The sequence below is a fragment of the Neolamprologus brichardi genome, chromosome 16, assembly GCF_056152115.1.
Source record: "Neolamprologus brichardi isolate AB-2024 chromosome 16, ASM5615211v1, whole genome shotgun sequence".
In the NCBI taxonomy this organism is placed as follows: domain Eukaryota; kingdom Metazoa; phylum Chordata; class Actinopteri; order Cichliformes; family Cichlidae; genus Neolamprologus; species Neolamprologus brichardi.
The window spans coordinates 35,301,562-35,324,177 of NC_142119.1; the positions used below are offsets into that span (position 1 = coordinate 35,301,562).

The following is a 22,616-nucleotide window of genomic DNA, read 5'->3' on the forward strand; positions in this document are numbered from 1 at the left end:
GTGACTCAGAGTCAGAGCTGTTGAAGCAACGCGTTGAATAGCAGCCCGATTATGTGATTGGTGGTTGAAATGTTTGTTCAAAAAGTTCAGTTGTAAAACTGAGGGAGCGTGTGGTTCATGCACGCACCAACCCTTCATACAGGCCACCAAGGAAAACAGGATCATTCCTGTTTTCCTTGGTGGCCTGTATGAAAGTTTAGAAGCATCCTCCTACCAATTTCTTTGGTCTAATATTTGTGTTTTTACATTAAATAGTAATGCTAGCAGATGCACCTCGTACATCGTGCTACAAGTACCTGAAGCTGTAGCAAAACTAATGCTAGTTTACTGCTAGTAAAGGTGCAGTAGTAGTATTATATTGCTAATGCTAATATTTGTTTTTTCTATTTATCTGTCATTGGATGTCAAATAATCTGATCTGCTGGTCACCTGAAAATAAGTTACTGTCTAATAAATTAATACATAAGCAAAGCTGTTTATCTAGCACTGTATGTGTGTGCTTATCCTGAACCTTGTGATCATGTGACCAGGATGTATGATATTTGGAGAGTTAACAAACCCACCCATGGTAAACAGAGGAACGCACACCCTGTCAGTGCAATCATCCAGATGATGACAGATGCTCATGTCGTGTTTTTACATATCAGCTGGAGCCTTTCGGACTAAGCTAAATGCTAATTCAGCACATTTTATTTACATTTTGCATGTGTGCGTTGATATTGGATCCCAAAGAAATCCTTGTAGTTGTTATGTATGTTCTAGACTGTGGCCTTTTATTAAATAGAACATCAGATTTTAGGCTCATTTTAATATGATCTGTGCTTATATGTGAAAAGTTTTACCCATTTAAATACACTAAATAAAAGTATGTTTTTCTATTATTACACATAGTTAGAAAATTTCCCATTATCATTATTTTACCCATTTCATTTAAACTCATTTTGATCGACTCAAAAAGTATAATAAATATAATTACATAAGAATAAAATTAAAAAGCCTTAACACTATGGGACATAGCTGACTTGAGTATTATGTGACATATTTATATTAACAGGGACGTATTAAAAATGAATTAAAAATGAAAACTCAAGATGAAGTGTTGATGCACGCTCAATCATCCAGGAAAAGAAATCCCAAACTTTGATTCTGTTCCTCTGGACGTGGCGTTTTCACTCTTCTTCAGTCTCAGCTGACTGCAGGTTTCCAACCTTATAAAACAGTGCATTTGCATAATGACTGAAACCAGCAGCACTGATGGAACAATGCACTGTGAGGTCAGTTTCTCATGAAGATGAAGTATTAGCAAAAACATTTATTAAGCTTAGTACATCTGCTCAGCCAACAGATGTAGAAATTTTTAATTTTTTCTTTTCTTTTTGCCTGTCCCGTTCGGCACTGTCAGAATCATTGTGTGAAGACTAATGGATCTATTTTTCCAAGTGGATCATTATGGCTGTGCCATGTGATTGATCTTTATTATTATTATTATTATTATTATTATTATTTAATTACTTAATTTATTTTATTTTATTTTATGTAATTATTTATTTTTAACTTTTAAGTTATTACAAACAGGACAGCCATGACCAGGAGATAGGACGGGGGAAAGAAAAACAGGGGAAGAGGGACAGTGAGAAAAGACAACAAAAAATCAGCTGCTGGAAAAAGAAAAAGAAAACAAGCAAAAAAGAGAGCACAGCAGCAACCCAGATAAATATAAGTAAAAGTAAATAAATATTGAATGTTACTTGTTACGTTCCCCTGAGGGGTCTAGGCGGTGAGGGGGAAGTAACAAAAAGTGTCCGGGTCAGGAAAAAGAGTCAAGGAGGCAAAAGGGTTAAATTAATTATTTTTATTAAAGTAGCTCAACTAAAAGAGACGGACAAGCCGCTATCACCATTTAAGGAAAACAAACAAAACTCAAGCGTTGGTCAATAAAGTAAAAAGTAAGTCAAAAAGAGAGCAGCTCACCAGCTGTAACCACACTAAAGGCACTCTGGCCCAGAGCTCACCTGTCCCTGGGCTTAAATACTTTTAATTACTGACGAGAGTCAGCTGCACAAAAGAAAGGTGGCAAGTAAGGCAGGAGAGATGGTTGGACACGCCCACACAGACAACTTCAGGAGGCGGCTCTGCTAGGGCCGTAACATACTGAGCAGCACTAAAGACCGACAAGCACGGTATGCTTTGAGGCAACAGCCAAGGAAGATACAGTGTGTCTGTGTACACCCGTGTGTGAGCGTCTATTCAAAAGGTTTCTCCATGCAACGATCTGACAGAGCAGGAGTCGGGAACCCTTTTGGCTGAGAGAGCCATGAACGCCACATATTTTAAAATGTCCGTGAGAGCCACACAATATGCTTAAAACTAAATACAAGTAAATGAGTGTATTTTATGCAAGACCAACATTTTTAAAGTACACTAAGTCTGTGAATTCTTTTTAATAATGTTGTTATCCTGTTGCTACCCAAAGATGAATAAAGTACTTATTAATTAATGCGACCTCTGGCGCTGCATGGTTTTGCTGATGGCTTTGTGGTCTGGTTGATACGTGGTGAGGTTAAGCTTCATGCAGGCGTTGAGACTTCCATCCGTTAAACACGATTGTAGGTTGGTCTTAATGTTCTTTAGATGTGAGAACGACTGCTTACGTGCATATGTAGAGCCAAACATTGTCAGTACAGCAATACTCACATGCTGCATTGTGTGGTTTGTGACGGGAAGCGCGTTCCAAGTTTTGACATTCAGCGGGCTGAAGTTTTTTCATTTCTCCCCGCTTGTGTTTGCTCGCCAACTCTGCTCGCTGTCGTGCAAGTCTTTCCAAATCTTCATTAAGTGACTTGAACTTATTCACCCACATGTCGAGGCCTTCAGGTCAGCAGCTTGTAGCTCAAAATCTCTGATGGAGACACCGGGGATGTAACTCAGGTCTTTGCTGTCCACTGCACACTTGTGTGGATGGGTGATGAACTTACAAAGACGAGTGCGCTCACAAAATTCTGATGACTGCAGGAGATTAAATGTGAAGCCTGCTAGCTGCTGATGATCAAGATGTTGAGCAGGGTCATTTGCTGTGCATGCCTCTTTAAACTCTCCCAGTTTTTCAAAGTGTAGTAAATGACCTGTTTTAATGTTAGTGACGAAGAGTTTGTTTTCAAACGCAAGCTGCTTGTTAGAGGGAGAAGACTGTATTTCTAAAGTTCATTGTCAACATCAAGAACGAATGTTTTGGCATACTCCCCATCTGTGAATGGCTTTCCGTTTCTCACAATTGTTAAAGCACCAGCAAAGCTAACCGAATTCCAGTCACCTTGTTGGGTCCAAACATGGAGTTGCTGCTGACTAGCTTGCACTCTGCACAGTAGCTCTTGCAGTCGCTCCTTATATACAAAGTGAGAAACAAAGGGTCCTTGCCACTTGGCGAGCAATTTTGAGGTGGAAGAAGGGAGTAATACACTCTGAGACTAGCCCCTCTATTATACAGGCGTTGTTGACGCTGCTGAGCCTGGAGCAAATTCTCCCGTGACAACCTCCTCAAAATGTGGAGTTTTGCTCTCAGGTCCAACACGTACTGAATCTCATTCTTGGCGGGGCTCGGACCTTCCTCCCAGCTTTCTTTAATCAGGTCGAGCACCCCACCTTCCTGCCGAACAGTAGTTCAAAGGAAGAAATTCCCGTGGAGTCCCGGGGCACCTCCCGCACTGCAAATAACAGAGGGTCTAACCAGCGATCCCAATTGTGTTCATCCTTGTGAATGAACTTACGAATCATGGACTTTAAAGTCTTGTTCAGATGCTCCACTAGAGGGCGCTGGTCCGGATAGATTTACTGCCCAGTAATTCATACAGTTCCCGCAGTGTGCGAGACATGAACGACGTGCCCTGGTCAGTCAGTATCTCTTTCGGGATTCCAACTCAGGAGATGACCTGAAACAGTGCCTGCGCCACACTCTTTGCAGAGATGGTGCGCAGAGGCACTGCTTCCGTGTATCGCGTTGCATAATCCACCAGAACTAATACAAAGTGATAGCCACGTGCACTCCGGTGAAACGGCCCGATGAGGTCCATGCCAATGTGCTCAAACGGGATCTCCATGAGTGGGAGCGGGTGCAAAGGCGCTCTTGGTATGGCCAGCTGATTAACAAGTTGGCAGTCAGGGCAGGACGCGCACCAGCGGTGCACATCTGCTCGGATGCCCAGCCAATAAAATCTGGCTGTTATTCCCTTCAGAGTTTTTTCATATCTCATATGCACTGCCATGGGGTTATAATGAGCCGCCTGGAAAATCCCGGTGGCTCTGCAGCACCGACAACTGGGCATGTGTCTCCTCTGTGCAAGTGTCACGACTCACTCGATATAACCTATCTTTCAATAACACGAAGCGCAGGTAGGTCTGCACGGCTTCAGGGTGCAGCATGTGACCATCAATCTCAATCACCTGGTCGAAGGCTGAGCATAGGGTGTCATCACGAGACTGCTCCAGTGGGAAATCTCCCGTGGGGGGAATTTCCGGAGCCGGCAGGGCCTCCCATGAAGGACCAGCAATGCCCCGGGACAAACCAAGCTTCGGTGCGCACAGCTCGTGTCCACCAAAGCATGGCGTATACCCCCTCGAGTCCATACCGGAATGCTATACGTGTGGGGCACGGGCGACGCGGAACACCTGCCTTACTTCCATACAAGGACAGTTCCTCTTCAGGCGTCCCGGTTGGCTGCACTTCCAGCATTCCTGTCCCGGCGTCTGTGCCGCTCTCCGTGGCTCAGGGGCAGCACTGGTGACCTCCGATCCCTGGGAAGGCAGAAAGGAAGTGAACGGGTTAGTGGAGCTCACCAGTTCTCCGCTGGCAGCCACTCCATGAACTGCTCCAGCACCACCTTGTCCACCAGCCGGGGGTCCCTGTCGCCCATCCGGTGCATCGCCACCAATAGTGAAGGGGCCTTCAGCGGCACAGCGGCCCCGACCAGCCGCTCCAGAACCTGAGTCTGCCGGTCCGCTTGATCCTGCGGCTTTGCCAGGTAGACCCGCTGGGCAGCCGCCTGGTCTTGGCTCATCTTTGCCAGCATTTGCGCCAGGAACGGCAAAGGCTGGGTAGGTGGCGCAGCATGTGGGTCTGACATCCCCACGTTTCCTGGGTTTCGGCACCACTTGTAGAATACTCCACACACACAGTTTGATGCACAGAGATGTGACGTTTATTTGTGACTTTTTGTGAGACAGTTCAGTCTGGTCAGCGCCAGTTTTAGCTTTTTCAAGTACCCTTCGCTTGTCTTTTGCCTCAATAAAAAATGGTGCAGGGGAGGCAATGTCATAGCATCATTAATATTAATGCCCAAGTATACTTCTTTATCTGAAGCCATGTAAGAGCTATGTAACTTCAGCGCCAGTTAAAAGTTCAGACACAAATACTGATTTAAGAATTGTTGTTTATTTTCAACAATGTACAACAAAACTAAAGACATCAGAAATAGGAAATAAGACATATTAAATTATATGATTAATACAAAAGTATGAAACATTATTTCATAATGGAACTTTTCCAACAGTATTTAAGGCATTCTTAGAAAAATTAGGAAAGCCTCATAAAATGAATAGATGCAAGTTTCTGACTGATACTGTAGCCTTAGACATTCTTTTGCATTGTTCATGGAAACAATCCAAACTCCTTTAAAAAGAAGTATAACTTTTGATAAATTAACAGAAGAATCACAACAGCGTGTACTCACATGTGCTAAGTTTAGGCTTATGGCATGCTGATGCTGATGGCTGATTCAGAGGAAGAACTACACAGTGAAGCTGCTGGTTGAACAAAGGAAAGAGCAGCTTGTGGAGTATTAATGTCAGATTTGTCAAACTAAGAGTTTGAAGAAGAGAATAGAGTTCAGAAGATTTGCTTGACTGTTTGGTGAAATGACAACAAATTGGCAGAGATACAGAATTTGCAAGTATTTGATAGCTGAAGCAAAAGATTTAAGGAGACCATTCAAATCATGTAACTGTTTTAGAATAAATTGTTCTTGGAGGAAGTAGTTCCCAATGAGACAGTTAAGTGAATAAGCACAATTATTCTTGTTAGGAGTCAGAAAAGGAAAACTGAAAGAATTAGGAGGAGATATTATGAAGGAGGACTGTAGCAGGGTTAGGAAAAATCTCCATTGCCTTCAGAAGGAAGGCAAGAACACCAAAAGGAGCAGGAAACCTTTAAGGATTTCAAGGCAAATAGGTGGATGGGTGGCTCCTCAAAGGAGAGCAGGGGTTGGAGCCATGTTCCCTCTAAGCTGTGTGCGCAAAAATCTAACCTGAATTGAAATTAAAATAAATACGTTAACAATTCTGTTTTGCAGTGTGGGTCATTAAGTGACCGGTGACTGGCTGCTCCAGCCAATGATGCGATTCACATTCGTATATACGCAGCTAATCAACGTGGTTGACAGGCTATGACAGCGTCCTTATGTGCCGACGCCGGTGTTTTAGCAAAGCGGCTGATGTGGAGTGAAGTTAATGACAACGTATACAACCATGTGAGCAGGACAGACGGAACAACTGACGGACAAAGTGTGGACTTTATACCAGTTTTAAATTGTGTTGATCGGCCACGTAAAACCAGAGTTATGATAAAAATATCTGCAATGTTTGTTTTTCTTCCTGAATACTGTCGTTGTTTCTATTTACTGCAGGAAGAAACGGTAAAAACGGCGTTTTATAAGGAAAACGCTCGAAAGCCTGTGAACAAAAACAACACCAAACCCCCTCACTGTCCCGGCCTTTCCTATTGGTCGAAAAATGTACGATGTCGACCAATCAAAAAATGATATGGCAACGTGGCAATTAGTTGTTTAGGGAGGGGGAAGTTTTAGGAGTGACGGCGTGTTTGAGATGTGAGAGATTTGCCACGTTTAGCCTGTTTGAAGTCTAAAGTTAGTGTGTAGTTAGTGTGTAGTTAGTGTGTAGTTAGTGTGTAGTTCGTGTGTAGTGTAGTCAATAGTGTTGTTGTGTGTGTCAGAACAATGAGGCGACTGCTGAGTGTTACAGGTGTTACAGCAGTGACACATCTGCTGCTGTCAGGCCTGCAGGTATCAGGCTTTTGTTCTCCTTCATCTCATAGTGGACAGAAATTATTTTTTGGAGTGGCACAAATAATTTGTGTGGCATCAGATTTGATGCAGAACAGCTGATTGTTCTGTAAATAGTTTATTTAAAAAAACGCCTTGGCTGCATTTTTAGGTAAAAAGCTGCAAAAAACTTTGTTGTTTGCAAAACTCAGTTTTGAAGAAGTAACTATATAATTAATTGGCCAACATTGGTCATTATTTACTGTATTCTGCAGACAGAGTTACAGACTCTCTCCCAGACCACAGACTCATAATACAAGTCAGAGCTTTATATAAAAAATAAAAAAAAAGAGAAGAAAGTTGTGTTTTCAAAATTGGAGTTCAAGTTATTTTTACCTCCAATAGTGTTAACATGCTACACATGAACAAGATTGTTTTAAATTTTCATTGTAAGTGGGCTAAAGCAGTTAATTAAAAGTAGTCTAACATAAATGCTGTAATTTGATTACTTTAATAAACATGTAACTTGGATGATTCGATGCTGGCATGACCACAGTGCACACGTCTGCTGTTGCTCACAATGGTCCAAGGACCGCTCAGGGAGTTTGTGTGTTCAGACACATGAAACATTAGAGGGAACATTAGGAGTACAGTGCATCAATGCCTGCAGGAGAGAGAACGAGGGCTTGGAGAAGGTCAGATAAAGACACAATCCCTCTGACCACATCATCACTGTCAACCAACACCAACCGATGTACCTGGTGAAACAAAAGATAACATTTTTCAGCTCCACTCTGCTGGATACATCAGTACACCCTGACACATTAGGTATCGAAGCTGTATTTTTAAGTCCTTAGGTTGTGCATCTACCTAACGTACCTGAGCCTAATGGACTAACTTTGATTACACAGTCAAGAGCTCTCACTTCTGACTCATATTACCACCAACAGTGTCTCAGCAGTTTGTGTATAAGTATTATTTTTGCAGCACTGCAGGCTGCGCTGTATTACCTCAGCCTGTGCAATGCGATCGATGATGGTCTCCAGTGTTTCGTGAGGGTAGCACTTAAGGACCCCCTCAACACAGCAGAATCTGGATGCAACGACTTCCCGCATTGTCATATTTAAGTGGTTATAGTTTTTCTGGGCTGCAAGGTTCTTAGGGACAGAAAAAACCCAACAATGCTTAATGTTGTTAGCAGCTACTGATTTTACTTTCATAAGATAATAACATTTCTGGTTTAACTGCTTATATATAAAGTATTTAACTCTATTCTATTTTTTCTTTAATAAATTTATGGTATTTTAATCAGAAATTGTGTGTGAAGATATACAGAGTAACACATGTGGGTCCTATATAGCAACTTACAATAACATCAAATCTGGAGTACAGCGCCACCACTTTACCTACAGAGGATACACACAGAAAGGCCATGAGGTAAGTTTTTGTTTTTTTACCTTTTTCCAAAATATGCAAAAAAAATTAAAAAGAACAATAAATTTTTTTTTTATTAAATTATGTAGCAAACAAACCAAAAACCTTCATATTATGACTCTTCGTAATATGAAGGTTTTTGGTCTAATGTGGCTATTGTTTGCCTTGATAACAGCTTTACAAACTGTTGTCATTATTGTCAGCCTTGTCAAAAATCAATTGGTAGAATTTTATTCTCCTTTGCATCCACTAGGTGTCTGATTAGGGTTAGTGGCAGGGCTAGGTTCACCTCTGCTGCTTTGTATGGAATTTACATCTATAGCGCATATGCACATGAAAATGTTATAACAGAAGGCCTTTAATTGTCAAATAGCAAAAAAAAAAGAGAAAAGCTGATCTTCTTTAGTAATCTGTATTATGACAAGACCAAGGGCTGAAAGCTTTACATGCTAATGTAAACGTATCAATTCAATTCAATTCAATTCAATTTTATTTATATAGCGCCAAATCACCACAAAAGTCGCCTCAAGGCGCTTCATAGATACAGAGAAAAACCCAACAATCATATGACCCCCTATGAGCAGCACTTTGGCGACAGTGGGAAGGAAAAACTCCCTTTTAACAGGAAGAAACCTCCAGCAGAACCAGGCTCAGGGAGGGGCGGGGCCATCTGCTGTGATTGGTTGGGGTGAGAGAAGGAAGACAGGATAAAAGACATGCTGTGGGCAACAACAGTGATGCCTGGAGGGACGTGATTGGGAGGAAAGGCCTCCCAGATCTGAACCTAAGTGGTGTTTTGTTCTTGGACTTCAACCACAGTTTGTCCATAACGAACACCAAGTTCAAACATAAGAGTGTCCGTAAGTGCGCGTAGCACCAGGACGCCGTAGGCCACAGGTTGATAATCGATTTTGTAATCGTATTATCAGACCTGCCGCCATATGTTCTGGACACTCGGGTAAAGAGAATCAGGTAGTGGGGGCGGATGCTGGACAGACCTGGCAGTGCCTGGCAGAGGCCCCAGTCTACGAGATCTTCGACGCATACCTCCCACAGAGCTTCAGTAACATACCGAGGGAGATGCTCAATCCACTGAGTCCAAATTGACCATGTTCAGGACCTCCATTGCCGAGGCTGCACTGAGCTGCAGCCACAAGGTGGCCACAACCCCTGAACCAAATGGTGGACACCAGAGGTGAAGGGAGCCACCAGGCTGAAGAAGGAGTCCTCTCTGGCTTGGTTAGCCTGTGGAACTTTGAAGGCAGCTGGAAGGTACCAACAGGCCAAGAGGAACGTGGCTCAGGCAGCGGCTGAAGCAAAAACTCAAGTGTGGGAGGAGTTGTCCGGTGGTGGAAGGAATACTTTGAGGATCTCCTTAATCCCACTGACACGTTTTCCGTGGAGGAAGCAGAGTCTGATAGGAGCAAGGTCATTGAGGCAGTTAAACAACTCCTGGGGTGGATGAGGTTCGCCCTGAGTTCCTGAAGTGGAGATCAGGGGCGGTACCTCTGGACTGGCAGACTGGGGTGGTGGTTCCCATTTTTAAGAAGGGAGACTGGAGGATGTGTTCCAACTATTGAAGGATCACACTCCCTAGCCTCCCTGGGAAAGTCTATGTTAGGTGCTGGAAAGGGGAGTCTGTCCATTAGTAGTCGGACACAGGAGGAAGAATGCAGTTTTCAGCTTAAGTCTATCAATAGGAACAATTAGCATGATATCAAACTACCTCGTTCATCGACCACAGGCAGGGCTGACACTCTTCTCTCCACAAACAGGCACAGAGCATCATAGACGGAAGCCGATTCCTGGATTGTTGCAATATGTTTAAAGGTACCAATCGGCACTTCACGGATTTGCCTTTGAAGAAACCTGGGTCTGGGAATCATAGACCCCTAAAGGGAAAAGACATAATAAAAGATAATATATTGTGATTTCGAGATTTTGCATTTCCCTATTATTATTCTTAATATATAAAGTCTCAAATGAAATAATATAATGCATCAATTAAAATGTAAAAGTAGACATCTTCAAACAGTGATGACAGCCCTTTTGAGCATATTGAGGGCATGCAGATGTATCCAGGCTGCCATTTGTATCATATGTTACACAAAGGAGCTACATGTTTCTACCTCTGCTTACTGTGTGGCATGAGCCAGGTCTTTTAACTGCAATTAAATTATGGGATTAAGTTAACGGTGTCTCCTTACAAAAATGTGGAGAAACTTGAGTATGCGTTTGTGAGTGAGGATGTGGAGGACGTTTCCTGATGCTGGGTCAATAACTGGCAGCCGGTGGATCTTATTCTTTAACAGGGAGTATATGGCATCAAACAAACTGAAAAGACAAACACGATTTGTGATTAGGATTTTAAGAATAAACAGGCTATCCATGGTAAATTTCCTACATCTGCTCATTATTTTAGATGGCTTTCAAACAGCCCAACAAGCAGACCACAGCTCAGGTTAGTTAGCTCCAGCAATGAACACTGGTCGGAAGTCAATAGATACCAAATTCCATAAATGTTGATATTTTGTACTTTGCTTGAAATTGTAGTGTGAATACATTATGACTAAATTAAATAAATCAATTTTAAGGCTGGCCTTACCTGGACTCTGGTGTAATGCTGATTAGTCTGTTAAATGAGTACTGGAGATAGATTTCTGCAAACAGAAAACAAACAAACAAACCAGAAACTACTTGGAAACACAGCCTAAAGCTAATTTAAATGTTTAAAAAGCAGCCATTCCCAAACTAAAGACCATTGTAGCCTATGAACATCATTTGATCAGAACTTGATCGTTACACACACCAAAGATCAAGTGTTTGCTTCGTGTGTAAATAACGTCTCACTGCTCTTCCACACTACCTTCAGATCCCCCCAGTGGGCCACAATGCAAGTTTTGGGAATAGTTGGTTTAAAAGAATCAGAATCCCATTTCCAAAAATGTTGGGATGCTGTCAGTAATGTGAATAAAAACAGAATGTAGCGATTAGCAAGTCATGAACTGAACTGTATATCTAACTTAAAATATAACAACTCAGAAAATGGGCAGCAGTCAGCGGGCTTACTTGTAGTTCCTAGGATTTAAAAGTAGAACGGGAGGCAAAGCCTTCAAGGTTTAGAATAGAATAGAATAGAATAGAATAGAATAGAATAGAATAGCCCTTTATTGTCATTCTACATGTACAATGAAGTTATGGCTGCATGTTTTTCTGAGACAGGATGATCTGTCGATGGTCTACGGGTGGCAGAGTTCAGCCCAGGCAGTAGGAGAGCACGCTCTCCACTCAGGAGCGGTAGAAGGCCAGCACCAGCTTCCAGTCCAGGTTATTCTTCCTCAGGACAGGAAGTGCAGCCATTGTTGAGCCTCCTTTAAAGGGCAGAGTCGCCCAGAAACCTGAATGTGGAGACTGATTCCACCCATTCTCCATTTATAATGAGAAGAGAGTGGACCTGTCTGCGCCTCCTGCATTATGAGTTCTTTTGTTTTAAGGATGCCTGTGGACAAGGCTGGCACTGGCGGTCAGGAAAAGCTGCAGACAGCTCAAGCTCTGCCGGGTGGGGGGCACTCCTGCAGGAAAAATCAAAGTCTGTCAGCCCGGTGGTAGGCGGACAGCTGCGGAAGAGGGCCTGGGCCGGCACCACTTGATCATCAGCAGGACATGTGCAGGCTTAAGTCTATCAATAGGAACAACCTCCTGCCGACTTCCAAAGTCCAAAAAGGAAAGGCTTCGGCCTGGTTGAATAACCCTGAACGGGCCGTCGAACAGAACAATAGGGTCGGGCAGGCAATGGTGCACCGGGAATGCAAAACGAGTCTCTGGTGGGACGGAGAGACAGCATAGAGGTATTGAAACACGAAGCAGGGGGGGCTCGCAGGCATGAATTCCCCAGGATCCCGGAGCGGACAGTTCAGCTGGAGAATCCCAGAGGTCTTCCCTAACCGCGCAGCGCAAACCCGTAAGAGAACCGCAGAGAGCGGCCTTGAGTGACTCGTGAAACTGCTCGCACATCCCGTTGGTTTGCGGGTGGTATGCTGTGGTTTGGTGCCCCCCAGGCTGTCAGCCACGGCAGACCAAAGCTCCAAAACGAACCGGGGGCCCCTGTCTGAGGTAACGTCAGTCGGGGGAATGAAACGTGAAACCCACATCAACAAAAATGGCCTGGCCACCACCGCCGCTGTTGTGGATGCCATCCCTGGAAGGTCTATGTCAGGGCGTTTGAAAGGAGAGTTCATACATTAGTCAAACTTCAGATTCAGTTCAATTCAATTCAATTTTATTTATATAGCGCCAAATCACAACAAAAGTCGCCTCAAGGCGCTTCATAGATAAAGAGAAAAACCCAACAATCATATGACCCCCTATGAGCAGCACTTTGGCGACAGTGGGAAGGAAAAACTCCCTTTTAACAGGAAGAAACCTCCAGCAGAACCAGGCTCAGGGAGGGGCGGGGCCATCTGCTGCGACCGATTGGGGTGAAATCCAGGAGGAACAATGCTGTTTTGTCCTGTTCACAGAACACTAGACCAGCAGGAATCCTCTTGAAGATATTCGAGTGTGTGTGTGAGCTTCCCAATCCAGTCTACATCCAGGCAGGAGCACCCAAACTCCTACTTCAGGGCTATGCTGTTGGAATACTATGTAATGATGTTACTGTTAAAATAAGCAAGAACATCTAAGGGTGGAGTGTGTTGCTCCAAGAGCTGTACATACTGTTGAGGATCAATCAATAATGTCTCTAATACGCATGGATGACCTCTAAATACAAGTTCAGTGTCTTTCTTTGTGGAAGCAGTGATGAACAGTAAACATTTCCAAGCCAATAAGAAAAGATTGTTTCATTAAAAAAACATATTTAAAATAAACCACAGCATTCTGTTTTTATTTACATCTTGTTGAACGTCACAACGTTTTTGGAAAGCTGTTCTAAATTCTTATTTCATGCTTGCTGACAGTATCGGTGAACAGACCTCTCCATGTCTCTATCTTGTGATCCTCAAGCTCATATATCTGAACCTGCAGACAAACCAAACATTTCAGATCCAACGTTTATGACAACATCCGACATTTTTTATGTCGGATGTTGCCATTTTTTAATCAGTATGTTTTTTTGTATTATAACATGATTTGAAAGCACAGGGTGAATGCATTTGACAAAAGCATGCATCCATTTTCTTCTGCTAAAACACAAAGCAGCTAAATATATACAATAAATTTATAGTACTCAGAAACTCACCAGAGGAGACTTATAGTATCGATGCAGTATGTTAATGAAGTCAGTGATGGTCAGCATACCTGGACAGAAACAGATACATTATGTGACACTGGACGTACATGGATTCATCAGAAGTCAGTTATGATGCTAACTGACACATCTGGAAGTTTCTTATTTAGTACAAGTGAGCATGAAATGCTGTCTACTTTACTTACTAACTAAATCAACACCATCAGAGCTTAATAACTATTGACCAGTCGCCCTCACGTCTCATGTAGTCAAGGTACTGGAAGACTAGTCTTGGATCTACTTGGATCTGACCTTTGATTTCAAGTGAATTTAACACCATCCAGCTGATGTTACTGATGCTACAGGAAGTGTCAGTAAGCCATGATGGATGACTGACTATGGTCGTGTCCAAATTCATGGGCTGCATCCTCCTGAGGACCCGGCCTTCGCGGTCTACGTGGGTCGGGTCCTCAGAAGGTCGGGTAGGCCGGAAGTAAACGGCTGTGAAATTGGACGGTTTAGCCTTCTGATTAGCGTCACGGTCTCGGTGGAGTTTAATAAACTCGGCCGTCTGCTCCTTGCTATCCTGACACTGGCGTAAACTCTCGACCGTCTCACACTTCTGTTTAATCAGTTTTCTGTTTGACGTTTAGTCAGCTGTGTGAAAACCACCCGGGGGATTAATAAAGTTTTATTTTATCGAATCTAATCTAATAACTTTAATCTCAGCCAAACCGATTTACTCACGAACAAACAAAACACTGAAAAAAGCCCAACAATAACATTTTTAGGTTGTCTAAGTGACTTATATATCACGTTTAACCCGAGCAGCGAAAGTCCGCGGTGATCTGAAAATGATGTGCCGGGAGTTGTGCCGTTCTCGGCGGCTTCAGTGACCCTCGAGCTCCCGGCGAGCTATCGAGCTGGTGGGTAGCAGACGTCTCCGAAAACGTCGAAGCACTTTTGCAAATATGCGATATCTTGATAAACCGAGCAGATATTTGATGTTTACACAGATACTTTCTGAAAATATGTTAAAAGTTTATTTTGTGACCCAGAAAGATTAATAAGAGTAATTTTAAAACTTAGTAGCGCCCGCCATTGTTGGAAACTGGAGTTTGGCTGGGCCGCGCTATGAATTCTGGGATATGGTAGGCCACGAAGGACACACCCGACCCATCCTTCAAATTCGGGGAAAAGGAGGACGCATTTGTTGGCTGCATTCGGAGGAGTCTACGAATTTGGACAGCCTTCGGCGTGTCGCTGTGACGTAATCGGTCTACAAATGCGTCCTCAGGAGGAAGCAGCCCATGAATTTGGACATGACCTATGTCATCCATCCACATAAACTAGAAGGGAAAAGCTACATAACCTGTCTCTTATGGATTAGGATGTAGATGTAATAGTGGTACACAGGCACTACAGTGACCAGGTCAACAACGGGCTGAATGGGAAGACCAATACAGAGGCTTTATAGAAGACGGAGGTGAGCAGGCTCTATTTTCTTGGAAAGCTGTGGTCCTTAAATCCTAAAATGTTGGATATCTTTAATCAGCCATTTGTGGCCAACACGTTCTCACTCCCAAAGCGTAACATTTTACGCTAGGTGACAAATCGTCAACATATTACGTTTTCGGCTACCCACCACGTTCCTAAATGACGACCTCGGAAAAATGAGGAAATATGAGAACCGTATGGACTCAATCTACACATGTGCGCTCTTTTTCTTCAAATCGCTTAGAAACACGCTATTTAACATCATTAAAGTCCTGGTTAAGATCAGGAAAAAGGTTATGGTTAGGGCTAGGGATAAGGTTAGGTTTAGGGCTGGAATACAGGGCTGGAACATCTATTACTGCGGGAGCGTCATTGCACTGGATTTCGCCCATAACCCGCCGCGTCCCATAAGAACGCCGAAGGTCTCCTTTCGCGTTCCTCGGGAACGCCGCGGGACGTGACAAAACGTCGGCATGTTACGCCTCGGGAGTGAGAACGGGCTGTTGTGGCCAACAGTGTACCTCACGATGACACCAACTGATAAAATGATCATGGAGGCTGGCTCTGTGGCTAGAAACTGGACACTTTTAAAGATATGTATTATATATCCATGTTCCTAGATGCTTTGCATATAATCTGCACCTGGCTGAACTGGCATAGTAGCATTCAATGATGAAGTTATTTTTCTGTCGAGTCGTGTGCAAGAAAAACATCATCCAAGCAGATAATTTCATTTCACGGCCGCATGTATTCAGTGCCGCTCAATGCAATTTGTTAAATAAAGTTTTCCAAATGAATTATCAACAGTTTTTGTTTACTGTGTAGCTGTGGAAACCCTGACACCTGTCACTGGTTATGCTGAAGAAACCAGTGAAAAGGCTTTTGACTCAAGCCAGCAGGATTTCACTGTGAGCACAAGGAGCTACCTGTAGGAGTGACACTGTAGCGTGAACGCAAACGCTCAGCGTGTGCGATGGTTTCTTTGTGCGCTAAGTTCTACCCCTGCAGGTTCTTGAATTTATGCCTGAGGAATTTAAATGAGTGGGTGGCACCTGTGCCCGGGAAATGAAATTATTTAGTGATGTTTTTTCCCAACAGAAAAATAATTCCACATTTTTAGTCCTTGTATAGATTGTTGCAGCAGTCCACTGGTTATTAGCATTTCTTGGTTTCCCTGATGCAGACGTTGTTCAGTCCAGTGGCAAGGTGTTCTGATCTGAGCAATCCTTTACTTTACTGGTGCTCTGCATGGGCTTCAACCCCCTAACCCAGCTCATCACTAATAATAGATATTGATATAGAGTTAGGAGTGGAGTGACCAGCAGCCGCCTCCTGCACACAGAAACAGGTCCTAAGCACCATATTCATAAAGGGGGGAGCCTACCACAGCCAACAGCATCCCAGACACCATCTAACACACAGTGGCAGAATGTAAGATGCAAGCTGGAGAAGCATTTGCATTATATTGGATTATAAAGAGTTAATAAACCACTGAAGGTTGTATGGGGGGAGCTCAAGTTTCAATCGAGATGTTACTCATGCAAGACGCTCAGTGCTACAGACAGACGATGTTTGGCTCACCTACAAAACACTGAAGCTTGCTGTCCCACAGCGGCGCTGCCCTCACGCCGTTAGCCACCAGAGCAAAGAAAGCCTTCTTCACCTGCCGAACAAACACAGTCGCTGAAACCATGAACGTGTTTTGTAACTGTGGCCTGTTTCACTGGCAGAATAAGAGGATGTGTTGGGAACATTCGACCTGCAGCGTTGTGTCAAAGACGACCAGTTTGGAGCTGGTTGGGATGGCATCGTAGCAGGAGTGACTCTTCATGAAGTTCATGTAGATGAATGTGTCGGTCTGGACCTGTGGAGAAGAGCAGGGGTTGCTTATGCCACAGATAAATAAGAAATATAAAATGTTGGTTTCATGTTGGGTATTTTTTTATAAGGGCATCATAATGTTTTCACAAAAACAGATGATATGTTCTTCAAGCTTGGGTCTAACAGTGTTTTGAGAGTTTGAGGATGCTGACGGTATCTGCAGTCTGACAGAGACGTCTGATGTGATGTTTGGACCACCTTTTACATTTACTCTGGTTATTTCTTTGGCCCCTGGTAAGTTTTGAATACAACAAAAAAAAGGGCAACAGGGCAAATTTACCACCGTGTAGCAATATTTGAAAATAGCAACTGTGCAGTTTCAATACTTGTAAAGTGACCAGAAACAGTGGATCAAGTATGCAGCAGAATAAATATTATTCAGCAAACACAAGCCACGTCTCCCCGTCTGATGTCTTTCCCGTTTTCAGGACATATGTATGTTACAGGTACCAGGCAACCTGGTGAACCCTAAAGCTTCAAGTCATCACTACTTCAGTCAGGTGTCTGTACCCGACCGTCCACTGCTGCAGATTACACCTGGAATCGCAGCAGATGGCCCCGCCCCTCCCTGAGCCTGGTTCTGCTGGAGGTTTCTTCCTGTTAAAAGGGAGTTTTTCCTTCCCACTGTCGCCAAAGTGCTGCTCATAGGGGGTCATATGATTGTTGGGTTTTTCTCTGTATCTATGAAGCGCCTTGAGGCGACTTTTGTTGTGGTTTGGTGCTATATAAATAAAATTGAATTGAATTTAGTTGTGTAAACAAGGTTGCACATTATTTTATAAAGTAATTATCAGAATACGTTATTAATCCCTAAGGAAACTGTGTGGTTACAGTAACTAATTAAATAATACACTACATTACAAAGTTACAAAACATAAGAAATAGCTCTAATATATACAAATGGCTATCCAGAATACTACAGAGGTGAAATATATTGACATTTGACTGTAAAACTCACTGTAAAGGACAGCCACAGGCAGGAATGACTTCCTGTGTCGTTCAGTGGTGCATTATGGGTAGTATGTCAGTGAAGGCGATCCTGTGACTGGCCGAGTGGGTGGGAGGTATTGTCCTTATCACCGTATCCTTAACATCTGCCTCTCAGACACCACCTTAAGGGAGGCCAGCTCCATCTCCACATTGCTGGCCTTAGGATCAGTTTATTGAGTCTGTTGGCATCAACCTGCTGCCCCAGCATGCAACAGCATAGAGGATAGCACTGACCACAACAGACAATCCTGAGAGTTGTCTGACAGATGTTAAAAGACCTCAGTTGACGACTCTGACCCTTCCTGCAGACTGCAGCAGTGTTTTTAACCCAGTCCAGTTCATTATCTATGTGTAATCTGAGGTAATGTAAAAGTAGTTCCAGTCACGTACAACAAACAGCAGCACACAGAGGTGAGGACAGCGTCTTACCTCTGCCAGAGGTTCCATAGCCTGCAGACAACAGCAATAAGAGGTCTGCACACGTAGAATCACACTGACCCACAAAACCCTGGGCATCAAAATGACAGCAGCACTGTGACGGACTGTCCACCTGGAGGACCTGTGAGACTTTGCTGCCAAGTCAGATAAAGAGGTGTCCAGACATGGTGAGAAGGACGGAAAACTGGACAAACTGAGAGGGAGACAAATTGCTCTGTGAAGCTTGAGACAGCTGAGACAGAATGTCTGGGAAAGACTGAAGTCTAAATCTGGACTGAAGTGTGAGAGCGGCATTTAGAGAGACAGAGGAAGAGTGGGTGGAGACGGGGGGGTATTGCCTTATTAACATTTGTAGCAGAGCAGAGGACGCTCATCCCGGTCACTTCATCTTCTGACAGTGTATGTACGAGATGTCTGCATATCCAATAATCCATCCTCTCCTCCAACATTTATACTGGTTCTTGAGTGCAGACTGGAGAACCAGTGGGTGATGCAGCAATGACATCATCCAGCTACGGTAGCAACCAGCTACGGTAGCAACCAGCGCACTTCAGCACATTCGTTAGCTTCAATTTCATGAACTATTTGTGTGTTTTTAAGATTAACTATCAGATCATCAGACATGTTTTAACAGTAGACACAACTGCTCTGTCCAAAGTGTAATTTTTACATTACTTTTAGTTTTGTAATGTTTCTAATTCTTGTGAAACAGCTGCTAGCAACATTAGCTAATATGTGTCTTGATGCTCAATCGTCCAGGTAAGTAAATCCCAAAGCTGATTCTGCTAATCTTGACTTCATTAGCTGATATTACTTTGATTTTAAATGTGGAAATGTCCATATTTTAGCTTACATAACCAACTTTGATGCAGGGCTTTTAATGAGGTGCATTTAACGTCTCCCGGGTTAGCTGAACTTTATATTTCTGTGTTACAGGAAAGAAGAAGTGCTCAGTACAGCTTTAAGACTTTGCTGGTCCTACTGTGGGAGACATTCAAGGTTTACTGGGCCAGTAACTATTTATAAATCTAGTAAACCATCTCCTACTTTGCACCGTAGTCAGTTTACATGCGGCCTCTAACATCATTAAACACATAATCAACATTCACATTTTTAAAGAAAAGATTTTAAACTTGCCAAAAACCCCTTTGAAACCTGAAACCATGTGTTCTCTCTTCATTTCCAACAAAACATAACGAAATAAACTCTGCAGTTTGTTGACTAAAAATGAAGAAACTGTTGGCAAACGCACACAGATTCACTTCTTCTCAGGTGTTAAGCACAGCTGAAACATGTAGATCATTCTCTGAATCCAGTTTACATTCAAATTCAGATTCACAGCCAGCTCGTACGACGTCGCGCTAATAATAACTGCAGGTGTCCAAACAGGCTGTGCTGCTGGTTACAAGAGACCTCACATATTAATAGTTTACAGCTATTTACAGAGTCCTTTTAAAATGTTGTTGGAGTATCACAGCTGTGTTACGGTTGCAAAGAAAAGTTGTCAGCGCCCTGAAAACGCATGAAGCTGCAGTGATTGGACGGAAGAACAAACAAAATGTGATTAAACTAAAAAACAGAAAATCTGTAAAATCGATGTCTGCAAAGTGAATAAAGGTGAGCATCAGAACACACCTGTGGAGAGATGCTCAAACTTAACCACGTTTTGGTTAAATGAGATGAGATTAGGGCTGCCACGATTAGTCGACTAGTCACGATTACGTCGACTATCAAAATCGTCGACGACTGATTTAATAGTCGACGCGTCGTTTGAAGCTGAATAAGATCACAAAAGACGCAGGAATAAGTAGTAGGATTTAAGAGTGTAATAACGGACTGAAACAGAAGATGGCAGCACTGCATGTACAAGGATGCCAGCTGCCGTTAAACCCCGAAGAAGAAGAAGCTGTGTCCCAGAATTCGTAGCGCAGCCCAGCTCAGTTTCCAACAATGGCGGCAGCTAGTTAGTTTTAATATTACTCTTATTATTCTTTCTGGGTCACAAAATAAACGTTTAACACATTTTCAGGCGAGAATGTAGCTGTGTAAACCTCAAATATCTGCTCAGTTTATCAAGACACCACATATTTTCAAAAGCGCTCCGACGTTTTCGGAGATGTCTGTTAGCCACTAGCTCGATAGCTAGCCGGGGGCTAGGCTAACTAGAGCCGTGAGAACACCGGACTCCCGGTAATCGTTTTCAAAGCCACCGCCGTCTTTCGCTACTCAGGTTAAACATGATATATAAGTCACTTAGATAACTTAAAAATGTTATTGTTTGGATTTTTTTAGTATTTTATTTGTTCCTGAGTAAATCGGTTTGGCTGAGATTAAAGTTATAGTTTTTACACAGCTGAATAAACGTCAAGCAGACAACTGATTATCAGAAGTGTGAGATGCTGGAGAATTTACTCCGGTGTCCTGTTATATTTTAGATAGCAAGGAGTTTATTAAACTTCACCGAAACAATCTGCAAATTTCATTAAAATTTAATAAACTATCATCTTGTCTTTATTTTTAGTTAGCACATACCTTAAACACTTAAAGCTGTAAGCTAATGATAGTTATATAAGAGCAGATGCCGCTGGTGCAATAAGCTGTAGTTTTACGTCCAATGGATGATGATCTGATTAGTGACTAATCGCAAAAATAATCGGTGACTAGTCGACTATCAAAATAATCATTTGCAGCAGCCCTAGATGAGATGAGCCATTTCTTTTTAAATGCCAGAATCCCACCGTTGGTAATTTATGTTTGAATAGAGTTGATTTGAAGTGGGTCAAAACTCGTGACAACCCAGAAGGTGAGCTGAAATAATTTCACTGGGTGGTGCATAATCCATTCTCATAAACCACTTAGAAAAATACAAAGCATAGCATTGGAGTGCTATGACTTCTTAGAGCAGTGAAACGAACGAAACAATTATAAATATATAAATAATATAAAAATCATCATTGCAGATCAGTCAATGCCAGTAACAGTAACACTGATTCTTATTCATATTTATGTAGTTTTCCTTGTTTTTTCATTATTAGTTCTTTTACGCAGTGACCTCTGGTAGAGAGGCCTGAAGGATAAAGATCGCCCCAGGGTGAGAAGGGAATTATATACATGTATATGTTTGATCCTGAAATCCTGACAGGTTTTTTTTATCACGAATGTCTCAGTACAGTTTTCTGTTCACCTTTTCTTGAGTTACATGAAGCATGACAGTCCCATAAAAGTCCCATAATCATTGACTGATTGATTGTCACTAGTAATGTAAAACGTACATGCATCTACTGTACAATATAAAGCGCCTTAAGGCGACTGCTGGTGTGATTTGTTGTTGTGTGTTGCTATATAAATAAAATTGAATTGAATGCAGTGAATCAGGCCCCCTTCCTCCGTAAATACAGGCACAAACATGACGTTGGTAAGAAAAACAATGAAATACACGATACATGAGGGGAGAGGAGGGAAGAAACTCCACCCAGACTGAGCTCCTCAGAGGAGAGCAGTTTGGGAACAAAACCCTCAATGAAGCACATGAGTCTTCACCCCTTACAACATAAAAAACACGTGACCTGCGATGGGGTGGGGTTTGGGAGAGAGGCGACGTAGACAACAGCCGGACCCTTGCCCTGGACACAGACCCGCCTGACTGCATCGGGTGGAAGTTCGAAGCCGTTGGAGGGGGGAGGTTATTGTATATCTGTCTGAGTACATGTGTGTGCGTGCGTGTATCCTGTATCCAACTCGAGAGAGTTCCCTTTCACCTAGTGTTAAGCAAAAGTCAACAATCCCCCAGCCAACACAGGTAACCTTGAGGAAGTAGGAGGATAGAGCAGAGAGTCACACGCCGTCTTTAATCTGGGAGGATTTGTTGTTCCAGCTTCGGCCCTGGAGCTTCCAGCTGGTGAGAGGAGGCCGTGTGAAGATGCATCCCTGCAGTTGATCTACTGTCCATCACTGGTCCCAGCTCTATTGATTTCCCATTGCAGTCTCCATGATTTTATCTATAGTGCGTTCAATAAGCACAGTCTGAGCACTCACTGCATCAGTCATGCCGGTCAACCTTTTTGGGCAGCTGTGACCGCTTTCATTAGTCGTCGATAAGC

General features: G+C 43.0%; 1 protein-coding gene across 1 annotated transcript; it reads right to left on the reverse strand.

Moving 5' to 3' along the window:
• Window positions 1-5,625: 5,625 nt before the first annotated feature.
• Window positions 5,626-18,747, reverse strand: prkag3b (protein kinase, AMP-activated, gamma 3b non-catalytic subunit). The gene is made up of 11 exons (XM_087829850.1): window positions 18,508-18,747; window positions 16,967-17,071; window positions 16,789-16,870; window positions 13,723-13,781; window positions 13,457-13,502; window positions 11,089-11,143; window positions 10,691-10,817; window positions 10,210-10,375; window positions 8,418-8,455; window positions 8,060-8,206; window positions 5,626-7,807 (listed from the first exon to the last, which is right to left on the reverse strand). The coding sequence occupies exons 1-11, from the start codon at window positions 18,592-18,594 to the stop codon at window positions 7,691-7,693; spliced, it is 1,029 nt and encodes a 342-aa protein (XP_087685976.1). The 5' UTR covers window positions 18,595-18,747; the 3' UTR covers window positions 5,626-7,690.
• Window positions 18,748-22,616: the final 3,869 nt, after the last annotated feature.

Coding starts and splice junctions, on each gene's coding strand:
- prkag3b (XM_087829850.1), bottom strand. CDS start 18,594: ATGCCCAGGGTTTTGTGGGTCAGTGTGATTCTACGTGTGCAGACCTCT. Junction 16,871..16,966: donor TCTTTGACACAACGCTGCAG/GTCGAATGTTCC, acceptor TTTGTTCGGCAG/GTGAAGAAGGCTTTCTTTGC. Junction 8,207..8,417: donor ACTCCAGATTTGATGTTATT/GTAAGTTGCTAT, acceptor TCTGTCCCTAAG/AACCTTGCAGCCCAGAAAAA.